Consider the following 19,374-nt stretch of genomic DNA (forward strand, 5'->3'; position numbering starts at 1 on the left):
GAAGGTCGTTTACTATTTCCGTCTGTTCCGAATCCAGACGTTAATCGAACGAATTGGAACCGGATGTATCTCACTGCTGATGAACTCGGCCTAAAACAAGCTCGGCGCCCCAGAGCTCCAGATAAGCTGCATATTTGCGTGATCACGCAATAAAAACAATTGAAAACCCAATGCAATTGACGATTGCAGCGTTCAAAAACCCAATTCATGCAAAAGAAAACCCAATTATATGTCAAAATCATGCGGTCTCAACCCTTCTAGTCGTTTTTGTGTGCTTTTTTTTTTTACCTTTATCTGTACATTATCGTCGAGTAAATCTATTTCCGTAATATTTATAATTGGAAATATCCTGTCGTTTTACAAATAGAGCGTTACATCATGCAAATAGTTGATCTGGGTCCCTGTTGGAATTGTCCATTGCTCAAAAAGTTAAACGTGCTGATGTAAACAGGTTTTTATCAGGAAGCGTTCCTCGGACACACGGGTTCATGCAAAGGCGCGTCCAGACAGAAAACCATGCGTCCAGGGCGAGAATACGCGCCTTAACGAGAATATTGTTAGTACGACAAACACGGGTTTCGTCTCCATATGACTAATCAGTGATGCAGGAATAGTGAAAGGCCTATTCTATTATATACAATGTAGTTAAAAAGCATTGGAAATCAAAAATTCTAATATAGGACAACTAATGATCAGATAATTTCATGTAAATAAAGTTAAACGGAAACATTCAAGTATTATTTTAGTTTTAAATGAGTGTTTTTCTATCCAACTGGGAACTATTTATTATTTTAAAAAAAAGTAAGTGTGGCGAACAGTTGATAGGACTGGCAAAACTGTCTCACAAGATCTAATGTTCACAAGTACTACATACAAATCTAAAAACTTAGCCACACCTACCCCAAATAAACCGAAGGGTGATCGGAAGTGCTCTAGAAAAGTAATCAGTTACTGTCCAACCAGTGACACCAGTTTATATATTAAGTTGAGAGAAAATACAAAACAGTCAAACGGTTGAAACAATTCAGGCACAAATTAAACGAACAATTGCTTATCAGGGAATAAACCAAATAAAACAGCTATCACATATAATGAAAGAAACATATTAAAGATGGATGAACATCTCGGTTTGATATAATTTCATTAAAACATGCCTAAATTCAATATCTTGATGATGAAAAACCCAATACAATAAGGAGCATGGTAGTGAAAACCCCAATTTGATATTTGCTGGAGGGGTGAATTGGATTTAATAATGCAATTGAAAAAACTATTTCACTCAATTACATAAAAATGGTGGGTAAAAACCCCAATTTGTGAATTCTTATCTGATCTGCTCGGCCTATAGCAAACTCGGACCATAACAAACTCGTCCTACCATAACAACTAGCTCGGCCTGTGAATTTTAGGTTGTGTTTTTTTATTGTTTACTCTTTTATTTTATTTAATTAATAACAATACATACGAATTTACGAGATAATAATTAGCATTTTCGAGAGGCAAAACTTAATTGCAACTGCATGGCTTCACTTTTCCGTCGACGAGGGGTTTTTTAACGACCTTGACTACCCATGAGGGCCTTGCACGGTCTGTATCTTTCCGTAGGCTGCATCTATTGACCTTTCCGAACAAAACATGACATTTTTTTAGTGTCCAAATAAAAAATTCTGACTTCAAAGTCGTCATAATTATCATTATACGAAAAAGACATCGGACGGCCACGATAACGTGTTAGTCTGACAGAAAAAGACACTTTAATTGCATATTTCACTTAAAATCAGGCTTTTAGGATCAAATACGTTGATATATATAATAAGAATCATATGACTGTATAGTTTTACTATACAAATCCTTGATTGAACTGATTATCAATTTGCATTTTTTATTTCACTGAAAGCTATGATTACTGTATCTCTACCATTGAGTTCCCTTCTCCGTCATTTTGAATTCTGTCTGCCCCTAATATTTTTCGGCACACTTGGAACGCGTTCAAAACACAGTTCTGTATTGTTCTAATGAACTTCCGGTTTATTCCGTCTATTCCGATCGTCTGGAACTCGCAAACCGAGCGCACCCTGAATCATACCAATTCAGCAAAGATTAAAACTAGATGCGTCAACAAGATGGGCATATCTCCTTTTTCAAATATTAGACAAAGTTGAATATGACGACTTCTTCAAATTGTTTAACAATGTGATACATGTTTACGTCAGGTGAAATCATGAGGAGTCCTCAGACATCTTTCCCCTCCGCAAATTGTATAACAAAATGTGTGATAGGAAAAGGGTGAATAATAGAGAAGTAAAAAATAAATGTATCGGCTTGAACAGTGTCCAATTGTTTAACAATCATGTGATACGATTTAACGTCAGGTATAACACCGAGGAGTCCTCTTCTTCTTCTTTTTCTTCTTCTTCCAATAATTTGCATACCACCTCTGGTGTATTATCGCAAATGACTATTTACACATTGCCCACAGGAAACATCTTTCCAACACACTATGTACACAAATCCGGTTAAAAGCCATCGTGGTGTTATATACAATTAAAACTGAGATATCTAACATGAAGCAGGTGTCTGGAGGCTGTCTTTGAATCCTTCCAAAGTGGAAGCTGTGACGACAGCAGATGGTAGTTCATTCCACAGACGAATTGCAGATGGAAAAAATGATTGCTGGTGGTTTTGTATTCTATAGAAGGGTAGTAGGAATCCTCGAACGTCTTTCCCCTCAGTTATTTAAATGTTTGATATGACAATGTTTATGGTGTGTTTTATTCAGACCAATCGTCTTTCGCAGAATTATATGTCAATTTCAAAATGCCAATACAACGACTAGGCACGTGACCCACTAATAATACTACTTTATATTTATCGCACACCTTGTGAAAATTAGCAATCTTTACTTCATCGTGTTCTTTCATTATTTGTTTTCGTCTGATTTCATCTGAGCACAAGTCAATGATTTCAAACTGTGTGGGAATTAGTTTGTTGACATCAATCTTAGCTATGTGAAAAGTTTTTGATGTCTTCGTTTTGTTTGATTTCACAAGATTTGCAGCAAATTCCTTTACAATATCGACTGTCGTACACGTAGATATGTACTTTGAAGGATTTGATTGGAGACCACTGGTCACGTGATCAACAACGGATGTTTCTGATAGAAGCGATTTTGCTGTAATCGAATCTCCGTTTTGAATGAGACTGACTTCTTCATCTCTTAAAAGTCTAAAGAGTAAATTAGAGGTTATTGTTTTACTGATCAACTTTATACAATGTGGTGGTATAAAGCTGGCTATTGTGACTTCTTTAGACGTTTCAGTGATATCCTCAAATCTTCGGAATTTTGTATTTTCCGTATTTTTTATGCCTTCCTTTTGCAGATATGCGCGTCTCTTTTCCCTTGACGATAAATCAATAACTTCTACTTCCGAAGGTAAAGTACTCGTATCGATTTCTGCAATCTGTACATTCACAGCAGACGATTCTTTTGCCCTACTGTTTATGGCAAACGACATCACAGCCTCTAAACTATGGCACGTAGAGATGTACTTTGTTCCACCCCACCAGCTTGTACCCTGTTTAGAGGCTATGTGATCAATTAAAGAAACTGTGGACTGTGAATTCCTGGCGACTATACCCCCAGACACGTTCTCACCATCGCGTAGGAGTCTGTATAACAACATTTGTCTGAAAAATCAAGAAGTCGAAGATGGATTGATTGAATAATAGATTGTTTGTTTGCTTTACGCCAAGTGGTTAATATAATTTATGCCATGCATGTTCAGAAAGAGAATAAATTCAATTACATACAAAAGGGTAGGTCATATAAAAGGGTCGACCGGGATAAAGGACGGGAATTTGGATTGCCACTGGAAAATAATGGTATGCTAGTTAGGTGTAGACATGTTACCTTGCAGCTGGTCACCCTTATAGAGTTATTACAATGGTTATGTAACCTTCAGAGAGCGTAACACTCTTTCAATTCGAGGAAAAAGATTAACGTCCCAATTCTGACTGGAGATTACTGCGAAAATATACATTCCGCACAGCCGAACGGACACCCCACTTTGGCATGGGTTTTGCTGTCGGTCGGAGGAAGATCAGAAAGGACCATATTTGTATACATCAGTCACCCTTGGGGTCAGAAGTGAAAAGAGGAAAAACAACACCATGGCAAAGATGGAAATTGAAACCAAAACACAAACATGTGCCAACAGAACACCTAACATAAATATTAGAAATTAAATAACAAAAAAAAAAAGAAAAAAAAAAGAAAATTGGAACAATAAGGTGATCATGAGCTGTAATTTATCTATTCGAATCTGAATCGGGAGTCATTCATTTCTGTATTCTTCAATTTTTAGGTAATTTTTTTAGGGGTTGATTTTTTGGTAGATTTGGCTCATTCTTTATTCTGTAAACCCACGCCAAGACCTTCCTTCTGTACATAAAGGTAAAAGAGTTAAGGTTTAACTTCTATTTCTATGTATAAAAAAAAATTAATTTAAATCAAAATAATAAAATACCATATTTCCATATTTTATATAATCAAATGCTAGACTAAGTTGGTCTGTAAACAAATCTTATGTGTTGCCTGTACTTCCGTTTGAAGTCAACCGCCTTGGTGGTCTCGTGGTAGCGTGTTCGCCTTGGGTGCGGGAGTGCTGGGTCCAACCTAAGACTTTAAAATTGATATTTGATGCTTCTCCGCTAAGTACGCGACATTAAGGAGGGGAAGCAAAGACCTTTCAGCTAGGAATCAGAATAATGTCTCCGGGTAGAGTGCCATGTCTTTCAGTGGACTGTTATCTGGTGAACTAACACATTAAAAGTCCAGCTGATCGTTTTGATCTAGTACAAAGGAAGGTTGATATTCCTATAACATTAGCAAGCATGTTCTTGTCCTGAATATGCATTTATTTTGTCGCTGGACGTTAATCAGACATCCATCAACAATCTTCATTTGTTCGAAGTCGACCCTGCATTAGTTATAAGTTATATGTATGCAGTTTATCGAACTATATATCCTAGGTTAGGGGGAGGGTTGGGATCCCGCTAACATGTTTAACCCCGCCACATTCTGTATGTATATGCCTGTCCCAAGTCAGGAGCCTGTAATTCAGTGGTTGTCCTTTGTTTATGTGTTACATATTTGTTTTTCGTTCATTTTTTGTACATAAATTAGGCCGTTAAGTTTCTCGTTTGAATTGTTTTACATTGTCATTTCGGGGCCTTTTATAGCTGACTGTGCGGTATAGGCTTTGCTCATTGTTGAAGGTCGTACGGTGACCTATAGTTGTTAATTTCTGTGTCATTTGGTCTCTTGTGGAGAGTTGTCTCATTGGCAATCATACCACATCTTCTTTTTTGTATATACTAGTAACGACCAGTAACCTGATGACCATGTTTTGTTTGGTATTATTATGTATTGCATAAAGCAAATAAATATTGATTCAGATTTGCGTAATGTCAATAACAATCATCTTTGTACACAACTACATAAAATTATCTAAATGGTACATACACGAGAAAATATATCTACAATTATAACTACATGTACATTTTTGTAACTCACTTACCCTATAAAACGTTAAATAAATCAAACCGGGAGAAAACAAAACGTATTTACAATTGTAAATATCCGGCTTACCTTGTAAAATGCCAAATAAATCAAACAATTGAAACGAAACAAATAATTGCAGGTGATTTATGTAGTATGGAATTAACTGTTAAGGTTAAGGCTAATTACTATTCATAATAATAGATCAATACTCAAGGTATTTAAATCGAGGTTGTTCTCTTGAATGGGTAGTATAATGAACAACGTAATATACAAACCACCTCCATTGATTTATTTCTTCTTTTTATTCCTATCTATATCTTTGTAAATTTTTTCTTCAAAAAAAAAAAAAAAAAAAAGGATTCAAATGATTCAAAACTTTCTGATAATATTTTCCGAGTAATACACATCAATTATATGACAATGCAAATTTTAAAAATTTGTATCTACAAAAATCACATTTTCAACCGGAAAAAAAGAAAAATGTTTCCAAATTTAAAAAAATTGAAGTTGCGTGTATCTTTTGACTTTTATCTTCCAGATTCTTAATTTTTCTTATAGCCAGCCTAAAAATTAATAATTTCAGACTTTTGATTTTTGACTTTTTGGATGAAATCCCCAGTGTCGCCACAAAAGCAAAATTTCATTGTTAACAGAGATTAATTTGACGGTTATTCTTAAAATGTACAAGAGGTTTGCAAATTTGTAGGAAAACTAGAAATTTTGCAACTATACTATATTGAAGACGTGGTGCTTTATTTAGGTTGTTGAGTATACATGTAGTACTGATGTTTTTCGAATCTGTCTCATATTTATACTTCTGTAATTATAAGATATGGGTCGATATGACAGATAAAAATACACGATAGTAAATGTATGGGTTAATTTCTGTTAAAGCATTAAATATTTAATCAGGTATTGATCATCAAGCAAAACTTACTAAAGGTCAAGTTACAGTAAATGGGCTATGTCACAGATTTTGGTAAAATTTTGCATACAACTTTGGTTCGTTGAACTATAACTGAAAATTTTAAAAATATAATGCATCTATCTCTTTTATTTTCTGAAATATTACTGACTGAATTCATCAAAAAATTGATGAACATTTGTATAGAAAGCAAATAAAATATATTCATTAACTTTTTTGGCTATTATTCTCTATTCTGTAAACCTCCTCTAGACATCTAGACCTCGTATTAACTATATGAATTGTAAAATCGCAGACGAAATATTTCATTTGAATGATCCCATTACCGAAGTACTATGATAACGTGCGATTGGTATCATCGGGAACTGTCAGTCCTCCAATCAGCGCCTCATAATAGAGGTTTCTCAACATCTTACGAACGGACGAAACTCTACGAACGTATCGTTAAGGAGCAGTAATTTTGTTATAATAAAATCCACGATAAATGTCTACCGATAGTGCAGTGTGTTTAAAGAAAACAGTTAACAGTTGCATAGTCTTTTTGCCACCTTGCATTTTATTTTTGTGGTTTAACATCGGTGTTCCAATTTATTTTCTTTTGTTGAATGTTACGTATTCTTACGTTGGGTTTCGTTTGTTTACATGTCGAATATATGCGTTCGATTTATCTCCCTTGTCCATTTAAACAGAACATTGTCAGTTTGTAATGCAGTTAAAAAAATCCCCGCGTCTTGTTTGCATTTCATTTGATTGATGGTTGGGTGTTTAGCGTTCTGTTGCAAGTATTCCATGCTTGTCACGACGAGATTAGCGGTTTGTTAAAGGATTGAAAAGTGATTGATCATGATATGACACGAGTTTAGTATTTTTCATTTATTATATCCTGGCATAGGCGGATCCAGGGGTAGGGGGCCCACCTTTTGTGGGAAAAATTTGTTGATTATATAGGGAATCACTGTAGCATGACTGGAGGGGGCCCCCTCGTAGGTCAGTCAGCGGGCCCCCCTTATGAAAAGTTCTGGATCCGCCACTGTATTCACACATTCTTTATAAATATGGAACGAATAAAGGAGAGTGAGTTTGGGTAAATTCTGTCTCCTAGAATAAAGCACTCAACAGGAAAGTCTCAATGTGCACTAGGTCCAATTGGTCCGACTTGCTGTTAAATCATTTTTAGGGAATAAGTTACAGAAATATAAAGGTGCACTCGATCAATCGTAAAGTTATAAAGTTTTGTGTATTCTTGTTGAAAGTATGAGTGCTACAACACTAACAAAACTGATAGTTACATAGTTTTTAAAAGGTACATTTTCTGTAAATTCTATAATAAAAACCGAAGAAAAACATATACAGCATTCCATATAAACTCCACGAAAGCAAAAAAAAAAAACCCACAAAATAATTATATATATATACTAACAAAGAAAATAAGAGCTGCAATGAAAACAAAACAAACCAAAAAACCTAAATACATTACAGAACATCTTTTTAAAGTGTTATCTTTTTTTTTTTTGCTTTTTTTCAAATATTTACTTCAATGTTTCCCTTTAGTTATCTTCTTGACTTTATCAGTTTAGCTAGAATATAAATCAGTTATAATCATTTAAGGTCAAGAAGTGATCATTTGGATTTTAGAGTTGGGGCAACGAAGTTACCCCGGATCCGAGGATGTTTTTTTTTCAAATTATAAAAACTAGAGGCGTTCACGCGTAGATTAGTTTTAGCTCATGTTTGCGCCATAATTTATTGATCAATTAGATTTTCAACTGTTTTGATTAAACCGTAAATTGTATATCATTACGACTCAAAATGGTCTTACAAATTCCAAAATGTATATATTTTTTATGTAAAAGAAATTTCAAGGGGAAGAAGATCACAACCGATAGTCCAAAATTATTGAATAAATTACTGCTCCCTCTTTTTTCGTTACGGCAAGTTACGTCAAGTTAGGTCAATTTTCGTTCGTTCGTAAGATGTTGAGAAACCTCTATTATGCATCATGTGCACGCATCGAGAAAAATCTTTCTTTATCTTTTTCTTCATACATTAACATTTACCTATGGAAAGCCAACGGGGTCAAAATTCTTAATTCGTAAATTGTCAATTTGTAACTTGTAACTGTGTAATTTCTAAATTCTTAATTCGTAAATAGTCAATTTGTAACTTGTAACTGTGCAGTTTCAAAATTCATATATTGAAAATCTGTATTTGCAACTTTGAAATGCAACATTTGTAACTGTGAGATTCCTTTATTTGCGACTTTGTAATTCATTAAATCTAACATTTGTATACTTTTTCTTATTTTGCCATGATTTTTCATTTGTAACCACGTCACTGAACATACGAATGTTAGATTTAATGAATTACATAGTCGCAAATAAAGAATCTCACAGTTACAAATGTTGAAGTTCAAAAATGCAAATACAGATTTTGAATATACGAATTTTGAAACTACACAGTTACAAGTGGCAAAAAGACAATTTACGAATTAAGAATTTTGAAATTACACAGATACAAGTTACAAAATGACAATTTACGAATTAAGAGAATTTTGAAATTACACAGTTACAAGTTACAAATTGACAATTTACGAATTGAGAATTTTGACCCCGTTGGCTTTCCATATTTACCAGAGTCGTTTAATTTTACTCAGTACTTGGAGTACAGAATTTGTGCTCAAAACATCAAATCCAGTATTTTGATTGGGTTGATTTTTGAGTGGGAGTACTATACTCGTGCTCGAACTTTTTATGACCGAAGTCATAAACGTTTTGAGTACGATTATAGATTTTTCGAGCACATATTTGTAATCATACCTGCCAACTTTTGAAAGTCCCCATGGGGGTTTTAGTGCGCGACAACAATTCTTTGCGACAAATTTTGCACGTGCTGCTTTGTGGTCTAGAAAAAGTGTCATATTTGTATGACGAGCTTACAAGCCGTTTTCTTAAGTTAATTAGCATGATTCAGTTATTATTAATATATCAGTAGGAAAGATGAATCTGTAGCTAGAAGACCAGGATTTATTTTCTTGTGTTAGGATATTAAATGATTGTTGACGTTTAAAATTTAAAATTATGCACAAAGAAAGACTTTATCAGGTTGGGAACAACACCCCAAATGAGGGGTAACCCCTCAATGTAAGGACATTAAAAACCAATTTTAAGTACAAAAGAGCACATATCTATATTATTTGAAGAAACTTTTCCTAAAGAATTATACATCTATCTGGTATTATACATGTATGGTCAAAACATGTCCAAGAATTTTGTAATGTTCCTGGATTTTTATTGGACCCCTCATTTAGAAAAGACTTTAAAGTTGTTCCAAATATAATGAATTTTCCTACTTTTAAGTTAAAAAATCTAAATTTTTCTTTTTTACCCCTTGATTTAATGTCTTGGGGACAGTCCCTCATTTAAGGGATATACCCCTCATTTGGGGGTTTGTTCCAAACCTGTTTGTTTGGTCCTTGTAAAAAATGAAGTACAAAATGTATAGTACATTGTACTTTAAATGATTTGCACCATTTGGTAATTTAATTGAATACAAAAATGAGATATGTTACAGCAAGTGTAATGTCAATAAATTAGTGAATAAACTACTATTTATTATCTTTATGGTAGTACTGCATCATTGAATTTTGTCAATCAGCCATGCTTTTATTCTTAAGCTGTTTAAGAACCTCCTTGCAGATGAAAATTAACCTTCTATGTTCACGATTTTACAATTCTGACTAACACACAGAGGAGTACAACACAAGTTCAAAATCTAGCATGTTAGAATATTCTTAAGAGAAAACGTTTTTGATTGGCTTATTAATTTGATCATGAGAAACACAGAATTTGATTGGCTGATCATGATTGTCTTCCCTTGGGAACAGTTCAAATTCGGGAACAATCATATTTTTCATGTAAATTTTCACAAAATCGTGTTTTAGTTTTTTTTTCACGATCACGATCGTGCAATCGTGACAAAGGGTCAAAATCGTGTAGTACACGCCTAAATCGTGAAAGTTGGCAGGTATGTGTAATCCGAGTACAGAGCAAAGTTTTATGACTGCAAGACCTATTTTGTTTTACACTAGAAGATGCCCGCGAAATCGCGGTACAATTGGGCAAGTGTTGAAACAAAGAGTGTGGACACAGTAATAAGGTCGACACAGTAAGGATTTGGACACGGTTAATGCATTTAATTCTATTTCTTTAAAGAGATGAAAATGAGGAATATAATGCAAAAGACCCTATTCATCTTGGTTGGAAAATAAAATATTAAATACCCTAAGAAAAGTGTGGCAAAGTGTGATTTTCAGTAGTGTTTTACCCTTTTAACTCAATAACCGTATGAGCTACGTAAAATCTGTTGACATTACTGAAAGAGATCGAAATGAGTAACACAATGGAAAAAATCCCATCTAAATCGGATGAAAAATAAAATCTTAAACACTTCATCAGGAATCAACCCCTCTTGTATCTCAGAAACCGTCAAGACGCCACTCCAAATCTGTTGACATAATCAAGTTGCCGAATCTTATTAGCAATAAAAGAAAAAGCAAACTCCATTAAAATACGTTGAAAATAAACAATCGGTATAATTATGCAAATATGTGAACAACACCCAAACTGGCCCGTCGACTGAGCATGCGCGAAAGCATATAAGACACGGATCGATAACGGTCGCCGAATTTGGATATTTTCTCAAAAAATGGCGTTTTCTGTGGAAAAAAGATTGTTTCAAAGACAAATTAAGGAAGTACAAAACACTACATTTACTACGTCATATCACAAATATTTCCGACTTTGTATGGTTTCAGAGGAGTTGCGGCTCAGTGAAATCGGTCTCTTCCTTTAGTAGTATAGATGTCAGTCACAAACAAGTATATTGTGCTTATCAAGGTACGTTTAAAATTGCCATAGAATTATGAAACTATTAAAATATACTATTTGTTTTCTCTTTGAAGATATTGTATCGCATACAAAATGTGAGATTAATTAAGATGTTTTCTTTTTCATTCTTAAGGTACTCGGAACATGTTTCATTAGGAAAGGTCTGGAGCTGATATTTAATAATCATGACTTGAAGTGGCTGGACGATTTGCTTCCTGGTAAACAGTTATTTCGAAAAGACAGCGAAAAGGTACATATAACGATGGCCTATGAAACATTTTTGTTAATTTGCTTAGACAATAGAAAAGGGGAATGTGTCAAAGAGACACTCACCAAACTCAGAAAACAGTCCAAGACCACCGATGGGTCTTCAACAAAGAGAGAAAATATTGCATCCAGAGGGGGCCTTCAGCTGGCCCCTAACAACAATGTATTCTAGTTCAGCGAATGGATGCAACATAAACTCCGAAACATACAAATAAACCAAAATAAAAAAACGGGAGTTTATTTCGACACCATTTTAACAATAAAGATTCTCTGTAGAAACTGAAAGCCTGAAGAAATACCACAAATGGTCGTAGTCAAAATGTTGTACCCTTTTCCTCGATTTTGTCATACCGAATGCAATACAATACTACAATACAAGTTGTTGTATTGTCAATTATGATGCCCAATTTTGAGCAGTTTTTTGGGAACATTTTGTTCTTTGACAATGATTCCATAGTGATTAAATTGGAACTTTAAGTAAAGATGTATAAGGTCTTAGTGAATGATAACGAATAGGCTCTTATTATTAAGTGGTAATCGCTATAAAAAGAGATATAAGTACATATTAGAGACAGCAACCCGGCGACACAAATATTTAAAAGACATCGAGAGGGCAAGATACAGCGACGACGATGAGAGTGTTTAACGACTTTGACTTGCTATAAAGCCCTCGCACGATCGGTTACTAACATACAGCTGTCTTCCACAAAAAAAAACATTTTTTTGTACAAAATGTGAAGGTCCTTATTATTTGTCCAGAATCTTTAAACGTTTCGAAGATATTTAACAGAAATTTTAAAAAATCCGCAATAAAAAATAAACTCTTCAAATAACAGGAAAAAGTGTTTTGGTATAAGACAGGCATATGAACATGTGTCGATGGTAGACTATTTTTTGAGAACTCAACTCTCCATTTAATACCCATAGTGAAGTATCTAAAGCGCTTGCAATTTTATTCGCTTTCAGATAAATTCTGGTGGTAAATATGATTCTCTTTTGAAATCTGCTTCAAAATTGCTGATTGCGTTTATAAGTCGCTGCCAAGTCTAATTGTTGTTATGAAATAATGTTGATGTAGCTTGATTTTTATGTACTGCCCTTGCAAAACGTTAAACAAAAGCTGTCACTTAACTAATGATATTGACCTTGAAGTTAGATATTGGCTGTTTCTCGTCAAAGTCTCTGTTATGTTATTGGGTCAATACATTATTTAGCTAGACCGATTTTTACAGTGGTAGAAAGTAGTACGAAAATGATCCATAGGTGATAGTTATTTGTATGAGATCAATTCATCAACCATCTTATTGTCCGTAAGTCTCTCAAATCGCAAAGAAGGATACAAAACGAAGACGCGACTTACAGATCATAGAAATAACTCTGGTTCACTTGAATGCTTATATATAAAGTACTGATGAATCTGACGTTTGATATTTTACTTTTTACAAAAGTATTGCTGATGTCATTTACCCTAACCGAGGTTACACCCATAAATATTTTAACATATATAAAGGTACACAATAATAATATACCAAATTTATCTTACTATGCTATAAAAACTGATTGAAGTTGTAAATACAGCATTTAAGGATGTACTTAGGTGGAATTAAAAAAATCTAGAAATTAAAATTGATACTATAAGTCAGAAGAGCATTAGTTAGGGATCAAAATAAGCTAAAAATATTGATAGGTTATGGAGCTCCTTTTCGAGATTTTTTTTTTTTTTAAATGGCGGGAAAAGGCTGACTCGGACTTTTACCTTATATTTGCATTGGTATTATTTGGGTCTCAAATCGAAAGAAAAGAAATCTAGAATATGCTTAAATTTTGGTAACTGATTATTTATGAGCTATTGAATTCTTATATGAAAAGAAAAATGGGTGTTCCGGGGCAAAATATTTTACCCTGTATTATAGGAAAAAACTAAGGAGTCCGAACATCTGACAAAAATTCCTAAACCTGACCTAAGTACATCTAAGAAGAGGACTAGTAAGAACTAACACAACGTAGAGCGGAAGCAAACCGTTGATCATGAAACCTATACGATATTTTGAAGGTTTAATTATCAATTTTGGTATTGCAAATCAAATACAAAGACAATTGTGTTTCCTATGTGTGGCAGAGAAATTCGCTCTTTCCGACCAGCTGAAAAAGGATATCAAATTGATATCGATGAGTCATTTCATTTTGTCTGTTGTATTCAGCTTTTGTTTAACTTTCTACAAGCTTGTGTTGTTTTATCTGTTTCCTTAGCTTATTTTGCGACTGCAATCAATTTTTGCTCTCTGAAATTGTATTGCGCATACTCGACAATTGACTTCCGGATCATAAACACTATCTTGCAAAAATGAGGTCAGAAGAAAGTTAAAAACAACTGGTGTAAGTAGTTTCGAAGCAAAATGTGCTCATACCTTGCAATCTTATCTGTTGTGGACATTTGTTGTATAAATAGAAGATTGCCCCAAAAATGACCAAATTAAAGTTCTTTTCTACTGGAATGACTTGTAAAAATGTACTTTCTGCTAAAAATTAAAGCTAGCGGCGCGTCAACAAAAAAATACAACCAACCTTCAGATACAGAGGATGACAAATGGTCGAACGCAATCATACAAAAAATCCCTGTTTTGTCTGTTAGAGTCAGGATTATCATTCGTGAATCAAGTGGAGATGATTTCCAAAGAAAAAAATCAACAGATGTCGCTGCGAGAAAATAAAATCCGCGCCAAAGACGACCCTGTAACAAATCATGATTTTATGAAATTGAAAAACACCAAAACGTAGCATTTTCTGTACACATGATATCATGAGTCTTTAAATTCAATGAAAAACATGAACAGTCAACGTAATATGTTGTTTAAAACACATTCAAGTCTTCAGAACCGCTACTATTCATCTTTGACAGCCAATGAAAATTTTTCAGCTCGGGACGAATTGACACATGATTGGTTTACATTAAGAAAAATAAATGTGACGAACGTTACCGTACAGCCATTCAGCCATATCAATGAATGTTTCTAGCATTCATTAGTTTGATATCACATTGTCCTTTTCAGCTGGAAAATTGCTGGAGAAGGATAAAATGTTTTGTACCGGTAAACAACATCTTTTGCATGTACTGTATAGATAGATATCGATTGACACCATTTGAGCAAGAGTTACTTCCCTTGTGTCTGCGGAGATGTACGTGCACAAGTTCCTTAAAAAATCAGCCAATTCAAATCGTTACACTGACCGCTTGAAGTCAGGAAAAATCTTTTTCTGAACAGTTTTGATTTCTCTTAATTTTGCTAAATTTGTAACCACTTTCTTTTATCAGATTTGTTTATACCGGAATGAGTCAAATAAGAAAATCAACCATTTACACCTCCAAAATGGCGTCCAAGGGAAATAACTCAAACTCAAATTCTGTCAACTCGAAACTTATCTATAGTATCGATTCGGATAATCCTGCAACAATCCAACCTATATAAACAATATTTATAGCATGAAGTGTATACATAATATCATAACTTAATAATTAATGAGCCTGTGGAGAGAAATATCGTTCCATACTCCTTGACTTAGAAAGACTTCACTAAAACGTAATAATTTTATGCTTTATAACCTTTGATGAATATTCATTAACAATACGTTTGATATGTTTTTAAGCACTTCCCGTTTCTCATAAACTCTGCTTGCATGGAACACATGTAACTTTGCTGGCTATATCATTATAATTGTAAACTCTAGTTTTGCATCAGAAGAACACGAACAGAGTGATAAGTTGTGAAGCAGAATGATTTCAGTTTAATTCGATATTTAAATACAACCAAATTCAGAAAATGTATTTTTTACAGTTAAAACGTGCCATAAATGTGTTCATTTTTTAAGCATGTACAGTGCATAAATCTTTTCAAGTTATTCAGTGCATTACTTTGAATTGTTTAAGTATTTTACGATGATTAACATACACTAACACTGGTTGATAAAAAAATATACAAGACTAAACATTTATTGTACTTTGGTATCCAGTTTTACGGGTTCGAATTGGAGAATGGTTTTTGGAACTAACAAGATGAATAACCGAAACCAGCGAATAGATGTATACAGAACATGAATATAATTTTACCATGAATTTACACACTACATTATATAACCGGCTATCGGTACGACAGTGAATTAATACAGAACAGAGACATAATTTTACCATGAATTTACACACCACATCCACTAACCGGCTATCGGTGCGGCAGATGCAGTAGATAACAAGGATCAAAATATTCTGTTCCAGATTGCAAAATCCATTTAATGCAATATCAATCGGAACGCAAACAAACATCTGCTATCATACACTTAAACAAAAACAATTGTTCTAATGGCAATCGAGAACACAAAACCAATGGTATCTGCCGTAGTGGTAGCCGATAATCGGTTGTGCATATTCGACAGGAAAAAAACCAAAAGTGCACATTGATCACTAATGCCCCTGCTTCCACACACTTTCCACATGTTTAAACAAGCATTAGAAAACTGTTAATGATATCATCTCAATTATAAGATATGACGGACGAACGAACAACAATGTACGATTATCAAAAAAATAAGACAAGAGAGGCGAAAGTGACCAAAAGAGATTTCAAACTCATTCAAAGTCAAAACAAACTGATGATGGCGTGTCAAAAAACGAAAAACGACCAAAAACACAAACAAGAAATGACCAAAAAAAAAGAGACAAAAAGACAAATGCGGCTCTCATAGTGTACATTTATTTCCTTCAAAACTTATAATGAGTGTCTTATACTCCTAATATACATGAATTTCTGACAATCCTATTAAGTCCGTATGCATACACAACAATCAAATATAAAATGTGTGTATGATTGTTTTCCAGCATTTTTTAATTAAAATCCTTTTGTATAAGTTAACTTTTCTTTCCACGTTACAGAAAATAAGAAAGCCGTCCAAATATATAAAGAAAAAGACAAGTCGATCAAAGTCGATGCCGATCTATACCTCTCAGCAACCAGTTATAATGGAAACGAGTTTCCCGCCACCAATACCATATCTTCAACGAACAATATCCCAGGAATCAGTACACTCAGCCAGGAACCAGGACATATTTGAAAAAAGAGCAACTCGGAAGTTGTCGTTGCTATCTCTTCCGACGAATTTCAGTTATATGGAAGAACTCGAAAAAACTGGGCACGATCTTAATGCAAACAGAAAGGGATCTTCTCGTTCTATAAATATATACAAGTGAGAACCTACGAGATCTATGCATCAAAAGTGTTGAAAGTGTTTTGAACAACACAACTTAAATATTGTAAATATCCGTTAATAAGAACAGCTCAACGTTTTGTGCGATGTTGGTGTAAATGGAATTCGAGTTCATTGCAGATGTCCTTGCCACGTGGTCCTTACATACCGTTGGATATTGTGGTCCAATGTAAGGATTTAATTTTCGATGTTTAAGACCTATAATATATTTTAACATTCCCTTAGGCTAGGACATTATTTATTTTTAGGAATATGTCGTTTTCTTGTAATACTTTTTTTTAAAACTAGAATTGTTATAGTAATGCAAGGTAGCGCGAAAATATACCCGGAACTTACAGATTTGTCTTGAGGAATTGACTTTTACGATTTTGTTTTTATCGTCCAATGAGAATCTCATATTTGTACATATGTAAATTAATATGGAATTGTGCAATTTCATTTATTTATAAAAAGAATCATTGCTAAATATGTTATTTTTTTAAATTTAATTGTGTGCATACAAGTGAACTCAATAGTATGTTTTCCAGATTTTGTTTCCGATTAATATAAGCTTAATTTCAACTGACTTTTATAGTTTGTTCTTATGTTGTGCTGTTAAACTACTGTCCCAGGTTATGGGAGTGTTGAGCGCTCACAAACATGTTTTAATCCCGCCACTTTCTTTATATGTCTGTCCCAAGTCAGGAGCCGGTAGTTCAGTGGTTGTTGTTTGTTCATGTCTGTCATATTTGTTTTTCGTAAAGTTTTTTTTTATAAATAAGGCTGTTAGTTTTCTCAATTTAATTGTTTCATGTCGGGGCCTTTTGTAGCCAACTATACGGTATGGGTTTTTTTTCATTGTTGAAGGCCGTACGGTTGCATATAATTGCTTACATCCACTTCATTTAAACATTGGCAATCATATGACATCTTTTTTTTATATTGGGGTACTTCTATTAGAAATAACAAAGATACTAAACTATAGAAGGTCAAGTACATATTCACTCGTTTAATCGGAAATCTAAAGTTTTTTTTTAATATGGGAGCGGTAGGTTTAAGCAGTGGGGAAAATGGACGACCTGTGATTGTGTTTAAAATGCCCAGCCTTTAAGGGAGACATTTTTGGACAGACATGTTATAACTATAGCTAACTTCCACGACGGTTGCCGCATGTAGATTAGGATCTGCTTACTTTTCCGGAGCACCTGAGATCACCCCCTGCTTTTTGTTGGGGTTCGTGTTGTTTAGTCTTTAGTTTTTCTATGTTGTGTTTTGTATACCGTTGTCAGTTACATTTCGACTTATGAGTTTTTACAATGTCCATTTGCCTGGTATCTTTTGCCTATCTTTTCCAATCATTTCACGAGCAAAACATCGTATTGCTGCTTCTTCGCTAAGCACGCGGCAATAAGGAGTAAGATCAAAGACTGGTCGGCTCGGAGTCAGAATAATGTGTCCGGGTAAAGTGACATGTCTTCCTGCTGACTGTTACCTTGTGAACTAGCATGCTAAAAATCCGGCTCAGCGTGTCAGTCTACTACAAAGCAAGGTTAATATTCATATAACATTAACATGTTTCCGTCATGAATATACATATCAATTAGCCGCTGGACGTTAAGCAGCCATTTATCATCATCATCATTTCACAAGCAAAACTGTCACCTGTAGTATAAACAACTCAATTCGATTATAATTTTTTTTTTTTACATTTTTACAGATGTGAATCACGGGAAATCGTTCATATTCAGAAAACGGTATATTCTGAACTGCTGTGAACTTTGAAAGTATAATATCTGAAATGACCAAATAAACTACTATCTGATTTTTATAAAGCAATCTAAAGGTTCGTTTTAAAAGTGAAGTTCGTAATTGTGGTATTCAAAAACTTTTATTGGCAATCATTATTCATACAGCATTGTTGGTTTGCAAGAATTTTTTTTTCTCTATTTTGTATAAAGGCTTCGAGTGGCATCCACTTACATGTAACTTGTATAAAATTGTCTGTATGTGCAAAAGAGCTTGTTAAAACGTTATATGAGGGTATGGAAGGGGGTTTACAGAATAGAGAATAATGTACAAAAAAATATAAAGAATAGAGAAAAATGGACCAAAAAAATAAAGAATAGAGAATAATGAGGTGCTAAAATATAAAGAATAGAGAATTATGGGCAAAAAGTATAAATACTAGTAATAGAGAAAAATGGCCTAAAAAATGAAAGAATACATAAATGAAGGACCCCCCCCCCCCCCCCCCATCATCCAGACCCTCTTAAAGGAATTCGCAGCATAAACCACGGATAACTTCCATCCGGTACATTCGAGACCAAAGGTTTGGATAACCAGGCAAACAAATGTCATAAAAGTGATAAGGGCCTAAAAAAGGACAACAACAAAACAAAAAAGATACAAAAGGGACACCCAATTAAAATCATGAGTCGAAAACGAAAGGACAACGCTATGGCAAATTGTAATTGAAAAAAAAGTCTTACGATCATGAAAAA

General features: G+C 34.1%; 2 protein-coding genes across 3 annotated transcripts in view; one reads left to right on the forward strand and one right to left on the reverse strand.

Moving 5' to 3' along the window:
* The window catches only part of LOC127718473 (sodium-driven chloride bicarbonate exchanger-like), a 67,200-nt gene extending 49,741 nt beyond the window's left edge, over positions 1–17,459 (forward strand). Inside the window, exons 19-21 of one of the 2 annotated variants that reach the window (XM_052224519.1) lie at positions 11,508–11,624; positions 12,608–12,620; positions 16,563–16,829. In XM_052224519.1, the coding sequence (XP_052080479.1) occupies positions 11,508–11,624; positions 12,608–12,620; positions 16,563–16,741 (309 nt within the window). In that variant the 3' untranslated portion in view covers positions 16,742–16,829. Of the gene's footprint in view, positions 1–11,507; positions 11,625–12,607; positions 12,621–16,562 lie in introns of both variants that reach the window. The other variant, XM_052224518.1, reaches the window with a different exon arrangement.
* On the reverse strand, positions 1,324–5,706 carry LOC127718474 (uncharacterized). The gene is made up of 2 exons (XM_052224520.1): positions 5,651–5,706; positions 1,324–3,687 (listed from the first exon to the last, which is right to left on the reverse strand). Exon 2 carries the CDS (start codon positions 3,681–3,683, stop codon positions 2,772–2,774), a length of 912 nt encoding a protein of 303 aa, XP_052080480.1. The 5' UTR covers positions 3,684–3,687; positions 5,651–5,706; the 3' UTR covers positions 1,324–2,771.
* Positions 17,460–19,374: the final 1,915 nt, after the last annotated feature.

Source organism: Mytilus californianus, unplaced genomic scaffold, assembly GCF_021869535.1.
Source record: "Mytilus californianus isolate M0D057914Y unplaced genomic scaffold, xbMytCali1.0.p SCAF_10, whole genome shotgun sequence".
Taxonomy (NCBI): Eukaryota; Metazoa; Mollusca; class Bivalvia; order Mytilida; family Mytilidae; genus Mytilus; species Mytilus californianus.

What these genes read in the sequence shown, in the direction of transcription:
- LOC127718474 (XM_052224520.1), bottom strand. Translation starts at nt 3,683, where the DNA reads ATGTTGTTATACAGACTCCTACGCGATGGTGAGAACGTGTCTGGGGGT.